The following is a 23,210-nucleotide window of genomic DNA, read 5'->3' on the forward strand; positions in this document are numbered from 1 at the left end:
GGATAGCATATACTCAAAAGCAGGGCTGCCATCATGGGGGACAGGGGGTACAAGTGTCTTGGGCCTGAAGGGGGGCCCGGCAGTGCTGCACTTTTGAGCCTGGCCCCCCTTGACAGTCTTGAAGCTGTTGCGGACATTTCTGAAGTCCCAAACAACCGAAGTCCCGAAGTGGTGAAAAGACCCACAGCCACTAAAATAGCTTTTCCATGCAGCGACCAGGGCAGGAGAAGGAGGTTGGAGCAGCAACCGGGTCTGACCCTGTCTGTCAAATAAGACAAGAATATATCATATCACCCTCAGCTCATCAGAGGATAGCAGGGAAAATTGACACCATTGTCCCCTACAGTAATGTAATGCGGTAAACATTAACTTTACCTGCAAAGTGGGGAAGAGGTGCATCATCAGTCTATGTTGGTAGAATAAGGCACCACTATTCCATATTTTGTAGTAGCCTCTATGTAGTAACAGCAGATGTTCCACTTTATGCAGCTTAGCACCATGCTACATTGATTTTTGCATTGTTACATTATTAGGCAACCAGTCAAGACAACCTTTAACCAGTAACATTACTCTGTGCCCTGATACATTGCTTTATATCCAGTTATATTCCTCTGTGCCAAGATACAGTTCTCTGCATGGTCACTCACTGGTTAAAACCTTATTAGGGGCAAAACTGCACTACTGCAACTACATAAATTGGGTTTGCTTATATATTTTAATACATAGGACTGCTTTATTGCTTATTGAGACCTATAAAGCTAAAATGTATCCTACGCTTTATCCAAGGGAAAACTGTGTTTTATGTGAGCCACTCTGAGGCCAAATGCATATAATATAATGAGGAAATGTGATTGGGAATTGGGATTGTTGGAACATAGCAAATAGGCTTGCTTACAATGTAAATTACAATACAACCACATTGGGGGGAATTCACAAAAGTGTCGGTAAAAAAAGTAACCCAGAAGTGGCGGTCGACAAATTTGTAAAATGTCGTATGTACGTCAAATTCACAAAGGGAGATGTCACTGTCTTTGAATCTCTCGTAAGTCCGGCATTTTTATAAAATGTCGTATATATTTTGTCGGTGGAACGACGGTTTAGTTAAATTGTCGTAGTTACGTCAAATTCAAGAAAAAAGGCGCAATCACTGTACAACTGATTAAAATAATGTCGTTAGAACGAATAAATATGTCGTGTACCCGAAAGAACATTTCCTAGCACGACAACTGCAGAATAGCTTCACGTCACGTTGTAGATGAGTTCTGTCACTCAGAGGAAGCTGCTTAATCCTGAGGAGATTTCGTTTTTCCGAAGATATTGTTCCTGAGGTTATTCTATATATATTTAAAGTAAGTTTTATCATTTGTTTTCTATTACATTTCTTTTTTAAATACATATATATATTTCTAAATCTTTCTTCTTTTGTTTTATTTATATGTATATTTCTAATTGTATTGCACTCCTTCAGTAAAAAGCTCAGTACAGCAAACCAATACATTTATAAGTAATAAAGAAAAGGACACTGTAATAAGTAACATTAAAAAGTAAATAGTTACACTGATATATATATATATATATATATATATATATATAAATATATATATATATAAAAAGCAACAATAGTAAGTAACTAATAAGTAACTAAAAAAGTATCATTCATAAGTAACAATAAGTGCACTTTAAAAAAACAAGTGAGATAAATATAATATATAATTACAATATAGATTAAGTGCTCAGTGTCAATCAGACAAAATGCTTGAGGACATTACCCCATAGAGCTTACAGTTTAAATTGTATGATAATATACAGACATAATTTGAGGCTATTAAAGATGTAGTTTACATTTTGTTACACTGTTATATACAGTAATTACTAGTTCCAAGTCCAGTTTTTATCCTTGTGTTAAAAATGTATTTATGTTGGAAATACTAGCTTCTTTAATATGCATAGAGCATCATTTAAACAATACTTACATTTATAAAGATATAATTTTTCAGAAATCTCACTATCAGAGAGGGCACAGGGAGAGGCTTAGCTGATCTGTACTTGTCAAAATAGCTGGTCCGCCAATGAGAACACCAAAGCCGTGCCATATCTACTATAGTCCCCAACTTCTGAATTTAAGTTTAGTTCTACTGTACATCAATCAGTGTATTTTTTTAATTTATTAAACCTCTTGTCACTAATGTATTTTTTTAAATAATTCTCTGGCCAATATCCTTTTTAACTTGTAAGAGGGAATGTCTGGCACATTTTTTTTTCACAAATCAATTTTTATGGGAGTTTGTGAAATAAACATTTTATTTTACTTATGGGTGCCATAACCATCAATGAACAGGGCCAGATCTTGGGTGGGGCTTTAGTGGTTAGGCCCAGGGATCCCCAACCTTTTGAAGCTGAGAGCAACATTCAGAAGTAAAAATTAAAATCAAAATCAAAAATCATTAAAATCAGCATTAAACATGTTCTCAGGGTGCCAAATAAGGGCTGTGATTGGCCATTTGGAAGGCCCTATGTGGATTGTCAACCTACATTGAGACTCTGTTTGGCAGGACACATGGTTTTTAAACAACCAAAACTTGCCACCAAGCCTGGAATTCAAAAATAATCGCCTGCTTTGAGGCCACTGGGAGCAACATCCAAGGGGTTGGAGAGCAACATGTTGTTCATGAGCTACTGGTTGGGGATCACTGGATTAGGGAATGGAGCCAATATGAGTTGGGGGCCTAGGGGGGGCTATAAAAATGTTGTTATACTGTCAGGATCATGTGGGATTAGAATGCTTTGGTGTGCATTTCTAAAATTGTGCACTCTCCAGTTTAGCCACTGTAGAATGCTTGCAATTGACTTACATTCCTATGTATGTATTCACTGTTTCTTTGTGCTCCTGTCTATTCTAGATTTTCTATTTAGATTTCCTGGTTTTGACCTTGGCTTGTTTCTGGACACTGTTGCCTGCTGCCTGACCCGACCTTTGGCCTGTTTACTGGACTCTGTTTTTGCCTGCAGATTCTTTTCATCACAGGCTAGTATATTTATATTTTCTAGAAGCACCTGTTGTGTTGTTTTCATTAAATATGGCATTACTTCATTCTCACTTTAAGACAGGGTTCTGTTATTTACAGGTTTACCCTAAGTTCCTCAATATAAAGTCTCCCATCTGATTGCTTTAGTTCTCTGTCTGTTCTTTACATTTATTCACTTAGGAGTTATGTGACCATATAAAATCACAAAACACGGTTTCTTCCACACTTGACTTACTTCGCTCTGGGTGCATCCAATCCTCAGCTGCCCTCAAGTCAGCCAAATTGTTCAGTCTTTGAAAAGCAGGGTATGAAGCACACCGATGGTAAGTGGTGTGTGGAAGAAACCGTGTTTTGACCTGAGGAAGGGGTTGTTCCCCTGAAAGCTTGTGTAATAATTTTCTGCTGAATGAAATGTTTTAAGGCAATGCCAATGGATGTTGTGCTTCATACCCTGTTTTTCAAATACATATAAAATCACAAGCCAGTGGGCCAAGTGCTATTATACAGGTCACTTAACTCTTAATTTTTATTGTGATTGCTACTGGTGGGGGTAATTAGAGCATGATCTGACACTGAGGTCAAAGATGAGAGACAGCTACACAGGAGGCTGAGCATGGGAATTTGAAGTTGGCCACTGATGTAGGAATGCCCTGTTTATAACAAAAGTAACAGTTAGATCCCATGGCAAAATTACCAAACTAAATATGTTTTGTATGCATTTATATGCACTTTGAATTATGGCAGATATATAGCTGCAGATATTTAGCTGCCTAGGACACAGATATAGGATGGTGCTGAGGAGGAACCTGTTATGCCAACCCCTAGACTGGACATTGCACTAGGCTTTCATGTGAATGCTATTATTGCACATGTAATTCACTACCATGTATGTATGTGCAGTAATGAATGTGTTAAGGATGGATGGGTTGGCTAGGGTGTCTAGGTGGCCTGGCCTACCACTGTTTTGAATGTTTCATTGTTGTAATAAAAGTTTTTCTTTTCTTTTTAGATTATGGAAATTATATTTCCCTCACTGTTTTTCTTCCATTTAAGAAAGAAAAGAATGGAAAAAGTCGATAAGCCTTTTAATAATGGAAAGCAAGTTAAAAGGCGCAAATGCCAGAAGATAAAAATGTTTCGTGACCGAGTGACGCTGGTGGACCTAACGGACACTGAGATTAAGGATCGATACAGGCTAAACACTGTGGAGATTCTATCGCTGTATGATGTGCTGAAAGTGAATTTGTGCAAGCCAACTAAAAGATCTCACGCCATCCCTGGCCTTGTACGTTTGCTGTTGGCATTAAATTTTTTTGCAAAAGGTGACTTTCAAAGTTGCATAGCAGTGATTGGCGGTGTGTCTCAAAGCTCTTGCAGCCGCTCATTGGATGAAGTTTTGAAAGCAATTATGTTAGTTTATAAATCGTATGTCTACTTTCCTTCTGACAGCAGTTATTTGAATACAGTTAAAGGAAAATTTTATGAGATTGGCGGATTTCCTAACATTGTGGGAATTATAGATTGTACACACATTACACTATGCCCACCTGCTGACCTGGAGCACATTTACAGAAATCGGAAGAGCTCCCACAGCATTAATGTCCAGCTTGTGTGTTCCTTTAATCTAAAATTTGTGGATATAGTTGCTAAATTCCCAGGCTCTTCTCACGATTCGTATATCTTGTCAAATTCATCTTTGTCTGAACGTTTTCAACAGGGCGAATTCAAAGATTCGTGGCTATTAGGTAAAAAAAATTTAATTTCTTTAACACATGAAACTGATCACTGTTTAAACATTTGTGAAAAATTTCATTTATGGTTAAAATGTTTAAAATATCAGTATTAGCATTGTCTTCAAAAACATATATGTAAACTATTACTTAACGTGTGTCATTGAAATTTTAATTGTAGCATTCTGTTTCACAGGTTTTCTCTGTAACTGTATGCTTTATATATGTAAATATAATAATTTAAAATAAATTTAACAGATAAAGCCAAACTAAAGAAGTAGGTACCAACACTGTACACAACCACAGCCCTTTAGCAGTGAAGATCTGTGTCTCCAAAGATGCCCCAGTAGCTCCCCATCTTCTTTTCTGCTGATTCACTGCACATGCTCTGTGCTGCTGTCACTTACTGAGCTTCGGGACCCACTCAAAATATACAGTACACATAAATAGAAATGTCAAAATATAAGGCTGATTAGTAATTAATACACATAATTACTACAGGGCAGCACAGAAACAAGTGTAACTAGTATAATTTTTTAACAAAGTGCCCTGTAGCATTAGCTTATATTATAGACCAACCTCATTTTCTGGTGAATAATTAGTGATGAGCCTTAAGCTTAGCTGCTTTGTACTGTGGCTCATTTGATAGCCTTGCAATATGTAATTTATTTCTTCATTTACCTTACTATTTTTTATGCAGTAGCTACTTGAATTTGATTATTTTGTTTGTGTTCTTTACAGGAGATTGTGGATATCCGTTAAAAACTTGGCTGATGACGCCAGTGTGGCGGCCTAAGAATGCAAAAGAAAAAAACTACAACCGAGTCCATGCTACAACAAGATGTATAATTGAAAGAGCATTTGGAATCTTAAAGAGCAAATTCCGTTGTTTGGACATCACTGGGGGGTCACTACTGTACTCGCCTGAAAAGGTGTGCTACATTGTTGTAGCGTGTGTTGTTTTACATAATATCATTATACAAAGGGTCCAAAATGATGTATGTGAAATCCAACCAGCATGTGAAGAAAACACTGACCTTCAAATGCATGTTGACCAGAATGAAGCAATTATCACAAGGAACGATTTGATTCAACGATTTTTTTGATTGATTCACTTGACTTTGGGAGGTTACATTTTTTTTGTAAAACTTGTTTATATTCTTATTGTTGATATCTTGTTAAATGTATTCATATGAAAAGCTTACAAAACAATCTTAAAAGGGTGGTTCTCCTTTACAGTAAATTTACTTATGTTATAGAAAGGCTAATTGAAAGGAACTTTTCAATTGTTTTTCATTATTTAATTTAATTTAGAGTTATATGTCATTTATATGCCATTTTCTTCTAACTCTTCTTTTGACAGCATTCCAATGGGCGTCACTGTCCCCCTTCTAAAAAACAAATGCTCTGTAAAGCTACAAATTTATTGTTAATGCTTCTTTGTTTTGTGAATGTTGCTATTCAGGCCTCTCCTGTTTAGATTCCAGTTTCTTATTCAAATCAATGCATGATTGCTAGACAAATGTTGGCCCTAGTTTGCAGATTGGTTCAGATGCAAATTGAAGAAGCGCTGAATAGAACTGAAATAGTTGAGCTCCTGTTTGAAATGTAACAGCCTATACACACCTCATATAGCCTGTATGGCGGTATTCTTTATTCATTTGTCCATACAAAATCTCTTCTGTTCAGTAAAATTTTGTCGGCTGGCGAGCCGTGTACAGCCTCCTTCAAATCATTTCTAAGATTTATTACGATATTCAGGTGGGGTAGCGTGATGGACATTTGCAAAAAATTTAATTTTCCACAAATGTTTGCACAACCAGATTTACACATTTGTTTTAATTTCATGCAACAGAATATTGTGTCACTAAAATTCTTTGTTTATAAAACATCCCACTATTCAGATTTGTATTGAAATTAAAAGACATACCACTGTTATTTTTCACATTGAAATTGGAGTAAATAGTAATGCATATTAAAATGATATTTAACTTATTGAGCATGGTGGTATATTTTTTATATTCTTTTATGTTAATTACATGGTCTTCAATTGTAAATATATATAGTTAAATTGACATTAAAAATGTAACTTTTACATTAGCCATGTAAGTATATTTTTTTTACATTTGGTTTATGTGAACACACTCACTGTATACTCTATTTATAATATATGATATAAACCAAATGCTGCATGTAACAATAAGCACTTAGGAACATGGAGGCTAATTTAATTACCTCTGACGATCCGCCTGTGCTGGACTCGCTCACATCCGTAACACTTTGCCATACTTATATTCGCTGCGACAACATAAATTTCTGAAGATTCCTGCGCACAGGTTACTAAATGCTTGTGAAGTTGCACTAATGATTTTACGATAAGCAGTCCAACGTTAAGCCAGCAATGTTGAATTAATATACGTTGTACAGTCAAAACTACAAAGGAAATATATGCTGCAGCAATTACATTACACTACACAAAGCCAGGGAAAGTTAATTAAATAAAATAGAGGTCTTATATTGTCGTACACAAGTACCAACTTTATAGTATTGTTTATGTTATAAATTTTATGGGGAATGAGGGTACCCTAGAGAATATTTTCTATCATTTTAACATATCACCCATGAAAATTTAAAACATGCAAGTTTTTTTGGGACGTACAAAAATGTCCAACTTTATTTTCACTAACTCTTATTTTCACTTTCAATTTTTCAAACTCCTATCAACTGTATTGCACTTCTGCAGATCTGAGCTAGCAAACTAAAGTCTGGTACAACAGGTATTGCAAAAGATAACATTATTAGTCCAGTTATGGCTGGCATTGGGTAGTGCCTACTTTGCTACAGATTTACGCCAGCAACTATTACTAAATACACACTTGGGAATTTTCACTAGTGTTACCCACGTTGCCATTTACCAATTTTGCCCTGTGGAATCATGGAGACATAATATATGTCTGTGAAAAGGCTCTGTCCATAAAATGTTACATCTGACTAAAGAAAGATAAGGGGCTTCTGCCCCACTTTAAAGTACCATCTATGTACTTACTAATTATTGTTTGTGACTCCCCTGATGAAAGGCATAGTATGAGCATGGCAGACGGAACTATAATTTATCCAAATTTGCAACATTACTGTTCTGGCTTTACCCGACTGTGCTGTTGCTCCTGTATGTCCAACATTGATGGATTGCCAAATCTACACTAATTTTTACTTTAAGATGTAAAGCAGGCATGTCCAAAGTGCAGCCCAGGGGCCAATTTTTCCCCTTTATCAAATTTACTCTGGCCCTCAGCCTCCATCATGGAATTAAGAATAATGTGGCCCCCCCAGTACAGTTCAATCAGGAATCACGTAGAGGTAGCAGGGTCTATACTGCTGCCTGTGTGCTGAAGGTGTTAGCAATAGTCACCTACTGGAACGTAGAGATGCACTGCTCTAGCACACTTCTTTACTTTACTGTACTGGCATTTCTGTACTTCTATTGACACCTTCAGTGCTAAAGAAGTATGCAAGATCAGTGCGTCACTCCATGCCAGTACGTGTCTATTGCTAACACCTTCAGCACACAGGTAGCAGTATAGATCCAAGTGGCACATCATTTCACTAATGTGCCCAATTATTTCGGCTATGCTATTTCTTAATTAAACAAGTTAAATGATGTAAATGGTTCAAAGAATGCCGGGCTAAATGGTTGACCCCCACACATTTCCACAATATCAAATCTGGCCCTCGTTGCAAAAAGTTTAGACACCTCTGATCAGGGCCGGAACTAGGGGTAGGCAGAGTAGGCGGCCGCCTAGGGCGCAATCATGGGGGGGGGGGCGCTCTTTTAAGGGGATTTTTTTTTTAATCCTTGGTTTACTTGGCCTTTTATAGTTTTTCAATTTCATAAACCTCCTTTTCAACCCCCTCTTCCCCGTGATTCCTACTGCAGGCCTAAGCACCCCCCACCTCCCTCTTGGCTGCTGAGGGCACAGGTACATATTTGGGGGCAAAATTTGGGATTTGGGAAATGGCGGCGGCCATGGCCACCATGTGGGTAGCGGCGCCGGCACAAAGACGCCTGGGCGCAGGCGCAAAGACGCCAACACAGCGCGACGGACGCAGATGTAGCGCGACGGTCGTGGACGTGATGACGGCGGTGCAAGGGCACCAAAAATCCCCTTTAAAAGGACGTCTGAGGCGCCTAGATGGCGCCCGAAAATAGGATCACATTGCCTGTATCCTGGGTTCCTGTTCCTGATCTCCTGTGTTTTTCCCTGTCTATATCCTGCTTGATTCCCTGATTATTGACTATTGGCTGGACTTAGCACTTTGCTATTATTCTGCCTGCCTATTTGACCTGTGCCTGGACTTTGATATGCTCTGCTTATTCCCTGGAAACCGCGATCCTGATCCCTCCAGAGGGCTTCCTCCTAGTTCCCGACAAACTCCCCAGAGGGAGCTCCTGGCTCCCTGACACATAGCATGTACAGTAGGCCAACCTGAATGGTTATACAAAATGTATTAGCCCTTTCTGCCCCAGATGTAAATACAATCCAGCTGAGTTATTGCATATGGTATGGGAGTGTCCTGTAATACACTTGTTCTGGAAAGTGCTCACACAGCTAATTTGTGTGAAAAGTGTTATTCTTACACCAATGGAACATAAGTGTATATTAATGAACCATGCAGAAGATTTATCTTAGAGGTGAGCACATGTATACCACAAAAATCCAAAAGAAATGCACTTTGGACGTCAAAAGGGAAGGAGCTATAGGCTAGAGCAGGGGTCTCCAACCTTTTTTTTTTACCCGTGAGCCACATTCAAATGTAAAATTAGTTGTGGAGCAACACAAGCATAAAAAAGTCTATTGGGGTGCCAAATAAGGGCTGTGATTGGCAATTTGGTAGCCGCTATGTGGACTGCCAGCCTACAAGAGGCTCTACCTGACACTATACTTAGTTTTTATGCAATTAAAACATGCTTGCAAGTCTAAAATTCAAAAATAAGCACCATCTATGAGGCCACTGAGAGCAACATCCAAGGGGTTGGAGAGCAACATGTTGCTCACAAGCTACTGGTTGGGGATCACTGGCCTACAGCAATGATCACCAACCAGAAGCTTGTAAGCAAAATGTTGCTCTGCAACCCCTTGGATGTTGCTCTCAGTGGCCTCATAGAAGGTGCTTATTTTGATATCCAGGCTTGGAGGCACTTTTTAGTTTCATTAAAACTAGGTGTACTGCCAAACTTAGCCTCAATTTTTGCTCACAGTCCACTTAGTGCCCAATCATAGCACTTACCCCAATAACATTTTGCATGCTATTGTTGCACCACAACTCCTTTTACTTCAGAATATTGCTTAGTCACGGGTTCAATAGGATGGGGATCCATCGGCAAGATCTAAGAACATTTAATAGATAAATATATAATTTTATATGGTAAGGGACGTATAGATGGATGAGGACCTAGAGGTCCTTAGATAAAGTTAAAAAAAAATTATCCTAAAATAATAATTAAAAACACACCATCATAAGGGAAAAACTGTTGACAGATACACTGCTGCTGCAATGTAAACGTTAGTGTATACTCAAAGAAGTACTAAATGCTGTGGGTATGACATGTAAATGAATACACTGCTCTTTAGGGACAAATATAGAAAAACTGATACACCAATATGTTTTGTTGTTGAATATGTTTAAGTAACATGAAATATGTTTTTATAGTCATCTAAATAACTGTTTACTCAATAAGCATTTTCAAAAATAAACAAATATTGTATAATATTGCATATCTCCACTACTGTTTGAAGAGATGCACCGGTGCTTTAAATTTTAATCCAACTCATTTAGAAATTCTTGCTTAATCTCAAGAATTGATTTTGGAAATTGAATCGATGCAGTAGTTTTGGTGCAAGTGATGTCATCATGATGGGCATGTCTCACTGAATCTGTTGCTAACATTTCAAATGTTTCTTGTGCTTCATTTTTTGTGGGTTGTTTTTTTGAAGGGGGGACATATATTTTTTTGGAAGTTTTTGACATATTACTAGTGTGTGGAAAAGTCTGTAAAGTGTGTGTTGCATCTGAAATGTTTGAGGATGAACTCTGTTTTGAATTTGCATTAATTATTTGTTGCTCTAACAATTGCTCAATGTTGCTTAGTCTGGTATCTAATGTGTTGTGCAATTGTTGTACTGCTTTTGTGAGAGTAGAAATACTCTGCTCAATAGTGTTTGCAATGTTTAATGTGAATGGAAAATATTCTTGTTGGAATTTTTCCATATTTTGAAGGAAATTGACTTCCAACTGTTCAAAGTTTGGTGACTTGTTTTGAGAAGTAGGCTCGTCTTCTTCATATTCAGATTCAGATATTGGTAAATTCATTTCATGAGGTTCTGGAGATGGCATATTCTGTTCCAATAATGTGCTCTCTTGATCGGAATCTTGTAGATCTATGTTATATGTATCTGAAGGAGATTAAAAAAGGTTTGTCAATCATAGAATAAGAATTACCCATATTAAGAAAATAATGTACATAACCTATGCAATGGACACATTTTTGTGGCAAAATAAATACTCTATGCTATGTTATTTAATTCATGTTTCCTGGGCTTGTGTAGTGTAATGTATTTGCTGCTACAAATACATCTATTCTACTTTACGTTGCTACTGTATGCTAATTTGCAGTTGCTAGCATAACTTCTGACCACTGATTGGATTTTTGGATTTTCATAAATTTCTGCAGCCCTACTGAATTTAAGCTTGACGAAGTGTAGAGAAGCCAACGCTAGTGCAACTTGAAAGGTAAGTAAATTAGCTTAGAAGGTAAGTGTCGCTCCCGCCGCCGCCGGCGAATCCAAGATGGCGGCGCCCATGGCCGCCACGTGTCTACAGACGCCATATTCAAGCTTAAAAGGACGCCTGAGGCGCAAAGATGGCGCCTGAAAATAGGAATCGTTTGCCATTGTTTCCTTGGTTTCTGAATCATCTCCTGTTTGTAATTTTGCCTGTTTCCCTTGCCTTTGACCCCTTTGCCTGGACTTTTGGACTTTGCTAGTAATCTGCCTGCCTATTGACCTGTGCCTGGACTTGGATATTCTTTGCCTGACCCCCTGGATACCGCGACCCTGATCCCTCCAGAGGGGCTTCCTCCTAGATCCGGACTACTCCCCAGAGGGGGCTCCCGGCTCCCTGACAGTACGTAAGGTAAGTAAATTAGCACGTTGGTGTTTATTACAACATTTTGAACAGAAGAGTCTAAAGATTAATAGAGTTGTTGCAGAGCTAAAGGTGATGAGCTACTGAAAAAAACATGTGGGGCAGAGATTCTTCAATTCATCTTCTATGATAGTCTAGTTAAAATAAAGGTGATAGAGAATAATTCTATACACACGTGAGGAAAATTCTGGCAACGTGAAGCACCACGTGTGCCTTCCCCCATGCTATTATTCTTTTTGCAAGAGGAAGGCAGTGGGAAGGCAGTTCAGGGGAAATTGTCCCCCCAAACAAGAGGTGATAATTTGCTGGTCCGACTAATCTCCCCGAATTTGATTGTGTCACCATACTGTAATGGGCCTAAATCCCAATGGAGTAATGCATGTAGCTTGTTTCTCTATACACAAGATGCTTTGAAACGATCATTTCTAACTAAGTAATTTTTTAATTGTTAAATGCATTTTACTTAATTTAAAAATAGATATTTCCTGTGTTATTCCACTTGATGTCACAGGACTTTAATTACAGACAAGTTTGATTGGACTATTCTGTATGTGTTGGTGACTTAGGTTGTTACAGATATGTGTTGTTAATTTCATGTGTCTATCCACATTTTTTTCATATTAAGCTATCGTTACAACTTCAAGCAAAAGAACACACAAATGAAAATTTTATAATACCTTTGGATGTGCTTGGTTTTGAATGACCACTGTCTACATCGACTATTCCATGTAGAAGATGTGGATGAAAAGTATCTTTCACATTTCTTTCAAATCTATTAAGTTCAGGTTCTGTTTCATTCAACTGATTTGTGTTTGTTTTGGCATTTAATTTTGTTTTCAGATTCCTGCGGAGGTCATACCAGCGTTTCTTCAGATCTTTTAAATTTCTTTCGCTAATGCCTACAGCATTAATTTTAGTTAGTATAGATTTCCATATGTTAGTTTTCATATTGAGAGATGTTCTTTTTGATTTTTCCCCAAAAAGAAATTTGTAATTTTTTTAACCTAGAAGATAGAAAACAAGGAATAATTTTTGTAGTATGTAGGAAGCTGTATTATTTTAGGATTTCTTGCATACTTAAAAACTGTATAAAGTAAACAGATATACATTCTGATGCTCTTAGCCCTTTATGGTTGCTTATTTATAAACTATTATTTTTTATTATTTCGAGCTCACTTTGTTTCCCTTTTCCCCATAGGTTAGTAGGAAGTTAAGCATCTAATAACTTGAGAGGGTCTATATGGTTCATACATTTTGAATCATACATACTTTTGAATCTATGCTGCTGCTAATGATCAATTACAACCTCTATGAAGAGTTATGTCATATGTACAGTAGCTTCCCTTGAAGATGCTGACTGACTCCTGGCATTAAAGGACAAGGAAAGTCTAAAATAGAATAATGCTAGAAATGTTGTATTTTGTTTACTAAACATAAACATGAACTTACTGCACCACAAGCCTAATCAAACAAATGATTTATGCTTTCAAAGTTGGCCACAGGGGGTCACCATCTTGAAACTTTGTTATACATCTTTGTCTGACATTGACACTGCACATGCTCAGTGTGGTCTGGGATGCCTAGGGATCGTCATAAACAAAGCTGCTTGAGATCTGAATGGCTGGGAAGTAAGGCGGGGCTCCCCCTGCTGTTCATAAGTATGATTGTTTCCCTGCAGAGCAGTTAGGGACGGTCTGACAATTCCTATCCATAGCAGTAAATGAAGGGAGAATTTCACTGCATACAGTCAGGTTTCTTATAAAAATGGTACACATTTGTTAATTAAAGTATCTTTGAGATAGGTTTCTTTTTCATTAAAGAAAGTGGAAATGGGATTTTATATATTTCCCTTTCCTTGTCCTTTAAGTTGTGTTTTGTTCTGTTCTTTAATACATTTACATATGCCACCCTTATTCATTGAATTTGTAACTAAGTGTGTTTGAAACATTTTCTATTTCATACACAGTGTATATTTATAAAAATGCAAATTTTACTCAAAATGGTGTGTTTTTGAAATAAGCGATATTCACATAAAATTAGAATGCTATAGAGTTCATAAACACAGTTTCCACAAGAAACATTTAGTACATACTAGTGTTAATGGAGACAGAAAAAACTTTATTTTATTGTTTACCTCTTCTGTCAAGACAACAAGTTCTTCAAATGAAAATTTTCTTGTTTTTTGTTTGTTGAAATTTTTTTACCCACTTCTTCACTGGTCAATTGGTCACATTGTGATGTAGGCATCACTTCTTTAGCTTTTGTTCTGCTTCTGTTGATTATGGAGTTTTCGGCTTTGCCTTCTGTTTCTGATAAGTTTGTATCATCTGCCGATATATTAGCTAGGTCATCTAGATTTATAGTATATAAATCCTCAGTGTAGTTTAAGATTTGTTTTTTTAGAACTGATGGTGTATTAGGCATTTCCTGTTTTCTCTTTAAAAGTGCATGTCTCTGACAAAGATATTCTTTTTTTTCGTGTTTTTTTGACATTCTTGTCTAATTTTTTAAACTACAATTTAAAAAAAAAAACAAAATACAATTATGAAAACAGCTGTGTTCACTTTAATACAAGTACTTTAATTATATAAATATATAAACATAGCTTATTATTTATTTACATTGTTGCATGTTGCCAAGAGTATGTAGAAATTCACCGGCACACAGGCATTTAGTTCAACAGGGCAAGCCCTTGCAAATTTATTAGTGCAGTGCAACGTTTCTGGGACACGCCCCTTTGTCAAGTATAGTGAGGACGTAGTGCAAGAGCACAACAATATACCAGAATATTCTACTCTTAATTAATTGTTAGATTTTAAACAATAGATAGATATTAAGTATAATATTCATGATCGATACTTCTAATCTGATTTTGAACTAACAATTAAACTGTTAATGTCTCTGTAAGAATGCGTAGTACAAGCAATTCACTTCCTACCCACATGTCAGCATGGCAGTATGGGAAGTTAGGTTGTAATAAGACACAAGTCCATCAAGTAAGCAAGTTTGTGCAGAACTATAGGTTCCATGCAGGACGCTGCCACTTTGCACAGTGATTTGTCTAAACTGGAAAACTGGGCTGCAAACTGGAAAATGAAGTTCAATGTAGATAAATGCAGGTTATGAACTTTGGCAAAAATAATTTAAATGCAAGTTATATACTAAATGGCAGTGTGTTGGGAGTTTCCTTAAATGAGAAAGATCTAGGTGGTTTTGTAGATAACAAGTTGTCTAATTCTGGCCAGTGTCATTCTGTGGCAACTAAAGCAAATAAAGTTCTGTTTTGTATAAAAAAGGGCATTAACTCAAGGGATGAAAACATAATTATGCCTCTTTATAGGTCCCTGGTGAGGCCTCATCTGGAGTATGGGGGCAGTTTTGGACTCCAGTCCTTAAGAGGGATATAAATGAGCTGGAGAGAGTGCAGAGACGTGCAACTAAATTTGTTAGAGGGATGGACGACTTAAATTATGAGGGTAGACTGTCAAGGTTGGGGTTGTTTTCTCTGGAAAAAAGGCGCTTGCGTGGGGACATGATTAGACTTTACAAGTACATTAGAGGACATTATAGACAAATGGCAGGGGACCTTTTTACCCATAAAGTGGATCACCGTACCAGAGGCCACCTCTTTAGACTAGAAGAAAAGAACTCTCATTTAAAGCAACGTAGGGGGTTCTTCACAGTCAGGACAGTGAGGTTGTGGAATGCACTGCCGTGTGAAGTTGTGATGGCTGATTCAGTTAATGCATTTAAGAATGGCTTGGATGATTTTTGGACAGACATACTATCAAAGGCTATTGTAATACTAAACTCTATAGTTAGTATAATTATGGGTATATAAAATTTATGTGAAAGGGGGGAGGGGTGTGTGTATGGATGTTGGGTTTTCATTTGAAGGGGTTGAACTTGATGGACTTTGTCGTTTTTCAACCCAATTTAACTATGTAACTATGTAAGTACACAATTAATTGTATTTTTACCTGCCTAAATATAATATTATCTATTTAATCAGATGGTCTAATACAGAGCCTCAGGGACTCCACTAAGAACCTTACTCCAAGTAAAGAATGTACCATTAAGATCCACCCTCTGTACCCGATCCTATAGCCAGTTGCCACATTTTAAAGATAAAATTACCGGCCAGTGGTGGGGGTGGTACTTAAGGGGCGGGACTTAACACAAAAAGGGGAGGGACAGTGTGGCGTGCAACAACAAAAAAGACAAGCTACAGTGTTGTGTCAAATAAATGGTGGGTCCACATTGTCCAAGGCAAAGGAAATGTAAGTTTTCCTTGGCGGCCAAGAGATTTTATAGATGGTATTACAAATCACTGGCAGCTACATTTCCCATAAATGTGTATTACTGACCCAGCCCCAGCAGGTTTTTCCCTATCTAGGCCGGGCAACCCTAGCATTGGTCCAGGTCAGAGGAAGGCTAGCAATACCATTGTTATGTGCGTATTACCTCTCACAGCACTTACTGGTAGGGTTGCCACATGACCGGTATTTTACCGGCCTGGCCGATAAAAATGAAGCTTTATCCCAATTTAATTAATACTGGCCTCTATTGTAAAATAAATTTGAAAAAATGCATTTTTAACAAACCCCGAAAGGAGCTGCTTGTTATCACCTGATTTAAACTTTTCAAATGTTTGTAAACCAGACTATTTTGTCTGTGGGATTTTTTGCAAGTTCCTTAAATAACTGTATCCTTCTTGTTTTAACTGTTACCCATAACTTTACCTTTAAGCGAATTTAATGCGCCTACAAAATTCGTTATATTCGGCGTTTAGACGAATAAAAGTGTCGTGACGGTGGCCTTTATAAATACCACGCCCAACTCACTGTGATGTCATTTCCGCTTTTCATGCGCGCAAGGATGGAAAAGCACGCTGCATTTGGAAAGACGACAGAGAGAGCATCCGCCATGTCTCATCGTGAGATGGCGACGATGGTGAGACTTCTTGACAAATACAAATATGAAGATTGGCGGACAATAGCTAAGAAACCACCTTTTTATAAGAAGACCATTATGCAAAAGATTGCAAGGATTTTAAAGAAGCAATATGGAGTGGATAGAGACATCAGACAGCTGCAGAAAAGGTGGTCAGATCTGAAGTGCAGAGAAAAGAATCAACTTAAAAAAATTCGTGAAACAATAAGAAAAAGTAAGTATTTAATATTGTTAATCAGATACACATTTTGAAATCATTACAAATTTTAAATACTTTAATGGTTATTGTTTAAAAAAAGTTTTCAAAAATCATGTTTTTGCCGGTTACATTTTCAGTTGATTAATGATGACATTGTGCATAGTTCGATTATATTTTATTGTCGTTTGTTAATGGATTGGTGATTGTCGTATTAATCTACGTATAAATTTCTTTTTTCAAAATTTGTGTTCGTGATTGGTTGTCTCGTTTGTCGTATTGATCAGGGTAATGGTCGTTTGATGTCGTGCAATTGTCGTTCGTGATTGTTTGATTGTCGTATGTGCCGTGCATTTGTCGTTTGCAATTGATTATCGTTTGATGTCGTGTAATTGTCGTTTGTGTAATTGACGTTTGTAATGGATTTTCGCTTTATGTCGTGCAATAGTCGGTTGTGACTGGTTGTCTTGTATTGGTCAGTGCATTTGTCGTTTGTAATTTTCGTTTTGTGTCGTTTGATGTTGTTCTGTTTTTCGTTTGTGGTATTGTGTCATGCATTTTTTGTATTATGACGGTGATTGTCATATTGTGATGTCAAATTTCGATGTGTGCAATTATCTGTACATTTGCTAAAAAGGCTCAAGTTTTGCAATGTCCTACTAAAACTAATCTAATACAAACACAGCACTTTTTAGTACCACCCCCACCAGAATCAAATTTAAAAAACTAAGTAATTATCATATTTTGGTGTTACTTTGGTGTCCTTTAAGTTTACATTTAAGCACTTTTTATAGTAATACTAATCTAGAGTGTTTTTTATTTTTAAACTGACTTTTAGTTGCACCTTAACTTTAGTTTTTATTTTTTATTTTTATGTTTTTTTTTTTTGTCTTACAAATGCACACATAATCTGCTTTGCAGCAAAATAGACAAATGTTCTGTTTTTTTTCCAATAGAATCTAAACAAACCAACCATGACAGGACAAAAACGAACAAACACCCTTCTTCAGACAAACCATGTCAAAGTAAGAAAAAGCATTCCATTATAAACATTACATCATAAATTTTGTTTAAGCAAAATAATGTATTAGTTTTATAATATGTTCTTCCATACAGATTCTTCTTCACAAACAAAACCTGTTGCAACAAAAGGTCAACCTGCATCTGCAGACATCGAAGTTTCTCTAAGTAAGATATTTCATGCCTGTTTTAAGCCTTCTATCAAATTTCTTTAGGAAATATGTTATACATTTTGTCTAAATTGCCATACAGATTCTTCCATACAAACCATGCAAGACCCTTCATCTGGCACACCCACTTCTTCAAACATCGAGGATCATCATAGTAAGATATTTAATGCATTTGATAACTTTGTGTGAAAATTATTAGGTGTGTAAAATGTTTTAAAATATATTTTTTATGTGATTTGACATACAGATTATTCTTCACAAACCAAGCATGCCACTTCAAAAACTGCTGAACCCACATCTGACATTGGCAATTTTCAAAGTAAGATATTTTACTCGTAAGCACTGTTACAAATGTGTTAAAACACTAGTTATAATTAACTTAACTAAATTAAATTTTGTATTATGTTTCTTATCCGTAAATTAGTCATAATGGAAAAAGGTTACATATAATCAAAGTCATCTTTTTAATAAAGTATTATTCAAGGCAAAATAATGTTCCTAGTATGCAAACACATCTCCTGAGTAGTATAAAAATATAGCATTTTTACAATAAATTGTAGGCTTTAATATAGAAATGCTTTCTTTAAACATATGTCCTAACATTGACAACACTTTCTAAGACATCCTAGTTATATAGTGTCTATAAGAGACCATTACAGCAGTATACAATTATATGCACACTCCAAACTACTACTTTTATTTTTAAAAAAACAAAAAGTTAATCTTGCAACTACACACATGATAAGCAATTTTTATTAAAACAAAAATGTAATGAAATCAAAAGCGAGGTCAGCCATTGCTTTTTCAAACAGAATATAGATTGCATACTATTGTCTAATGAAATCATTCTCTACTTGTAGCTATTAGAATGGAAAACCCTGAACAAAACAAGCCGGAACCTTCTATGAATGTAGTGCAGATAGATTATGGTTTATCCCCATTGGACTTTTTTAAACACAACTGCAAAAGGTGTTTTTCACAATTGCATTAGTTATAATAACTAGGGATGTAGCGAAGTGTTCATTGGCAAACTAATTTGTGCAAACATCGACTGTTTGCGACTGCCGAATGTTTGCGGAGTTTTTGGGTTGACGCTCAATTAGAATAAAAAAAAAACCTTCGACCATTCAATGGTTGAAGTACTTCCCCTTTAAAAATCCTTTGACTTTTTACTTAGACAGGTAAAGATTGAATGTTTTTCCTTCAATCGAATGCCTAAATTTGTTCAAATCGTTCAATTAGAACGATTTTAGCGTTTGATCGAAGTTCGCGAACGTTCGCATTTTCGGTGGAAGTTCGCAAAACGTGTTGGCGAACATATTTTCGGAGCTTTACTACATCCCTAATAATAACTAACCACAACAAAAGATTAAACATTGAGATATAGTTTAATAATCTTTATGTTGCTTTTGATACATTGTCTGTTATGTAGTGAATCTAAAATGGAATTACAATTTTCTTTTCTTTTTAGATTTTTCAGAAGAGCTTATGGAAACTTGCAACAAACTAGAACGTGATGATGCTGCATCCCAGTGCTCTATTGATTTGTTCAGTTATCCTTCAGAAGAAATTGTTGAATTGAAACAAGATGTCAAATTTATTAAGTTGTTACTTCTACGTATTGCAAAACATCTTTTCAATACTGAGGAAATATCAGATAATGAATGTGTTCAAGTTTCTAACAGTACTTAAATCTGAGATCTGTTTACGAGTATTCTAAATAATCCTTATTTGTTAATTGTATTTGATATTTTTATAAGCATCATGATATTCTTTTAACATATCATGAGCGAGTTGATTTATAAGAGAAACCTTTTTGATATTTAAGATTTGATACATATAGCACACTGGTGTTCTTCTGTGACTTCTACAAGAAGTTTTGTACACTGCACGATTATTGTTTCTTTAAATTTTAAGCATGGTGTTCAATAGAACATACAATCATTACAATTCAGCTCGTCCATCTGAACAAGGCATAGCAAAGGTGTCTGATGTTATTTCTAATGTTTGTACAATTCTTCCTTGCTCCAACTGACTCTGAATGAGAAGCGTCCATTTGATATAGCACACTGGTGTTCTTCAAAAGTACTTGTAGAAGTCACAGAAAACTGCACGATTAGTGTTTCTTTAAATTTTAAGCATGGTGTTCAATAGAACATACAATCATTACAATTCAGCTCGTCCATCTGAACAAGGCATAGCAAAGGTGTCTGATGTTATTTCTAATGTTTGTACAATTCTTCCTTGCTCCAACTGACTCTGAATGAGAAGCGTCCATTTGATATAGCACACTGGTGTTCTTCTGTGACTTCTACAAGAAGTTTTGTACACTGCACGATTATTGTTTCTTTAAATTTTAAGCATGGTGTTCAATAGAACATACAATCATTACAATTCAGCTCGTCCATCTGAACAAGGCATAGCAAAGGTGTCTGATGTTATTTCTAATGTTTGTACAATTCTTCCTTGCTCCAACTGACTCTGAATGAGAAGCGTCCATTTGATATAGCACACTGGTGTTCTTCTGTGACTTCTACAAGACGTTTTGTACACTGCACGATTATTGTTTCTTTAAATTTTAAGCATGGTGTTCAATAGAACATACAATCATTACAATTCAGCTCGTCCATCTGAACAAGGCATAGCAAAGGTGTCTGATGTTATTTCTAATGTTTGTACAATTCTTCCTTGCTCCAACTGACTCTGATGGGCAAATTCACTAAAGAGTGAAGTACCAGCACTAGAGTGAAATTCCGCCACTCTCAATTCATTTCTATGGGATTTTGAAAGGCTTATTTATCAATGGGTGAAGTGAAAGTTCACTCTTTGATGAATACGCCTTTAAAAATCCCATAGAAATGAATGGAGATTGGCGGAATTTCATTCTAGTGGCGGAACTTCACTACTGACTTCACTCTTTGATGAATCTGCCCCACAATGAGAAGGGTGCATTTGATACATATAGCACACTGGTGTTCTTCAAAAGTACTTGTAGAAGACACAGAACACTGCACGCTAAATCATTCATTATTTGCTTTCAAATTTTATCATGATGTACAATTGAACATACAGCAAGTGCTTCATTCTAATTAAGCACCTCAAATTAAAATCATTAAACCAACCTGGTTGATGTAAAAAGTTTTCTATGTTTAAGTAAACCATTCTAAAAAATATTGTGAATGTTATTTATAAAGAGTAAATGATAAACAAACATTAATAATGTTAATGGTATTTTGCAAAATACAAGTTTCTTCCTTTGCAAGTTGTTTTGTGTTTCATTTTCTCCTGTTAAATAGATGTCAGTTATTTATATATAAAATTACATATATATGGTCAAATTTGACATGGTAATGTTCAGCCTTTGCCGTCAATTAGGCTGCATAAAGGTAAGATTATCTTAAAAAAATAGCACATATTCAGCTCACACCTATAAATGACTGGTCCTATAAATGCGAATACTTAAGTAAACCAAAGGTACAACAGTCGAAACATTTTGATTAATTTATCAGTTTACCACATCACAATTAGATTTGTTTTTGCTACACAGATTTATAAGGTTATATCTTAATTATTATACCCTGTCAGTTCTAAGTAACGTGTGTTAATGACAATGCATGGACAAAATCTAGACAGAATACCACACAGTAAGTTATACATTTTTAATAAAAACAAAAAAAACAAACATTACAAATACACAAGGAAAAGAGGTTCTACACAATATACAGACAAAACAAATTAACTTTTTTCAAGGGACATGTAAATAAAAACAGAAATAGACAGGGAAAACGTTACATGTTAAGAATACAGAAATACGTAGCAGTATTATTTGTAAATATAAAAGTTACTTTATAAGTTACAAAACTTTCAATAATAAACTAAAACTATATCAACACTTTTTGTGAATTTCCACCATTTCTATGTTCTCCAGTCTAGTCACCCAGTCCCTTTCTCTTCCTACCCAGACTGCTTCTTTCTCCCACCTTCTTTTACACAGCAGCTACCTCTCTTTGTCACGGTCTTGTTCACGGTCCTTTTAAACTCCCTCTTCAAACAGGCTTGAACTATTTTTCCCCAACCTTTCCTTCTGTGAACACCTGCCACTTCTGTTTCTACTGAAAAACTTGTGGGTTTTCCAGTGTGTCTGCTTCAGTCTTCCAAAACAGATTCTTACAGCCTTCTGTCCTCTCTCACCCCCTCCTTCAATCCAGTAGCCACTTCCCTTTCCTAGTAGTATTCTTTTGCCCGGTGGCTTCTTCTTCAGCACAGTACCTCCCTATCATTGTGTTATCACACAAGGCTGTAGCCACATTTAAGTTTTACAAAGAAGTGTAATATAACAGGAATTTTAATTTAAACAAACACAAAAAAAGATTGGCAAACGACAAGGCTGATTTACTAGTTTAAAAGACAGGAATAGACCCCTTATAAATGATGGGGCCATAGGTAAACAATGGAAAATGTGAATTCTGAGGATGTAAATTAAGGTAGGTTCCATGATGCTGTAATGCATATATCTCTCGCTCACTGCTCTTCTGATTACCTAAGCAAAGATGGGTAAAATAAAAAAACACAAATTAGTAGAATTCACAGTAGGCAAGAGCTTAGTCTACATACAAGCCGGATTGAAAACAGTCTAGTGTTCAGTCCCTTCCAAGACAAGTTTGCATATTAATAGGTTAAACATGCAATCTCTTTTCTAAAATATTTTTTTAAGGAGGTGTGGGTTATAAGTATCTCAATAGTTTCAAAACTTGTAAACAAACATTTGTTAATATTCAATAAAAATCTTTTGCACTTTCTAATGGCATACTCAAGACAATCTTAGAAGTCTTTCACAACACATGAAATGGTTACTACTGCATAATTTAAAACTGTAGAGAATTTCTACTCCTTGGGCCAACTAATCTCAATA

At 36.1% G+C, this 23,210-nt stretch overlaps 2 protein-coding genes across 3 annotated transcripts; both read left to right on the forward strand.

Annotated features, from left to right (window-relative positions):
• The first annotated feature begins 923 nt into the window (after positions 1 to 923).
• Positions 924 to 5,892, forward strand: LOC121396292 (putative nuclease HARBI1). 2 transcript variants are annotated; one of them, XM_041571142.1, is made up of 4 exons: positions 924 to 1,349; positions 2,901 to 3,025; positions 4,036 to 4,771; positions 5,498 to 5,892. In XM_041571142.1, exons 3-4 carry the CDS (start codon positions 4,039 to 4,041, stop codon positions 5,860 to 5,862), a joined length of 1,098 nt encoding a protein of 365 aa, XP_041427076.1. In that variant the 5' UTR covers positions 924 to 1,349; positions 2,901 to 3,025; positions 4,036 to 4,038; the 3' UTR covers positions 5,863 to 5,892. The 2 variants fall into 2 exon arrangements, with proteins under 2 accessions (XP_041427076.1, XP_041427075.1); XM_041571141.1 differs by lacking the exon at positions 924 to 1,349 and having other exon boundaries at positions 2,625 to 3,025.
• A 10,219-nt stretch (positions 5,893 to 16,111) lies between these two features.
• On the forward strand, positions 16,112 to 20,823 carry LOC121396293. Its single transcript, XM_041571143.1, has 6 exons — positions 16,112 to 17,126; positions 18,065 to 18,133; positions 18,225 to 18,296; positions 18,381 to 18,452; positions 18,546 to 18,617; positions 19,770 to 20,823. The coding sequence occupies exons 1-6, from the start codon at positions 16,808 to 16,810 to the stop codon at positions 19,988 to 19,990; spliced, it is 825 nt and encodes a 274-aa protein (XP_041427077.1). The 5' UTR covers positions 16,112 to 16,807; the 3' UTR covers positions 19,991 to 20,823.
• Positions 20,824 to 23,210: the final 2,387 nt, after the last annotated feature.

This window comes from Xenopus laevis, chromosome 7S (genome assembly GCF_017654675.1).
Source record: "Xenopus laevis strain J_2021 chromosome 7S, Xenopus_laevis_v10.1, whole genome shotgun sequence".
Classification (NCBI taxonomy): Eukaryota; Metazoa; Chordata; class Amphibia; order Anura; family Pipidae; genus Xenopus; species Xenopus laevis.

What these genes read in the sequence shown, in the direction of transcription:
- LOC121396292 (XM_041571141.1), top strand. Translation starts at nt 2,660, where the DNA reads ATGTTGTTCATGAGCTACTGGTTGGGGATCACTGGATTAGGGAATGGA. An exon ending in GCAGATTCTTTTCATCACAG is followed by an intron (nt 3,026 to 4,035) that starts GCTAGTATATTT and finishes TTTTCTTTTTAG; the next exon opens with ATTATGGAAATTATATTTCC. An exon ending in CAAAGATTCGTGGCTATTAG is followed by an intron (nt 4,772 to 5,497) that starts GTAAAAAAAATT and finishes TGTTCTTTACAG; the next exon opens with GAGATTGTGGATATCCGTTA.
- LOC121396293 (XM_041571143.1), top strand. Translation starts at nt 16,808, where the DNA reads ATGTCATTTCCGCTTTTCATGCGCGCAAGGATGGAAAAGCACGCTGCA. An exon ending in TTCAGACAAACCATGTCAAA is followed by an intron (nt 18,134 to 18,224) that starts GTAAGAAAAAGC and finishes TCTTCCATACAG; the next exon opens with ATTCTTCTTCACAAACAAAA. An exon ending in TGACATTGGCAATTTTCAAA is followed by an intron (nt 18,618 to 19,769) that starts GTAAGATATTTT and finishes TTTTCTTTTTAG; the next exon opens with ATTTTTCAGAAGAGCTTATG.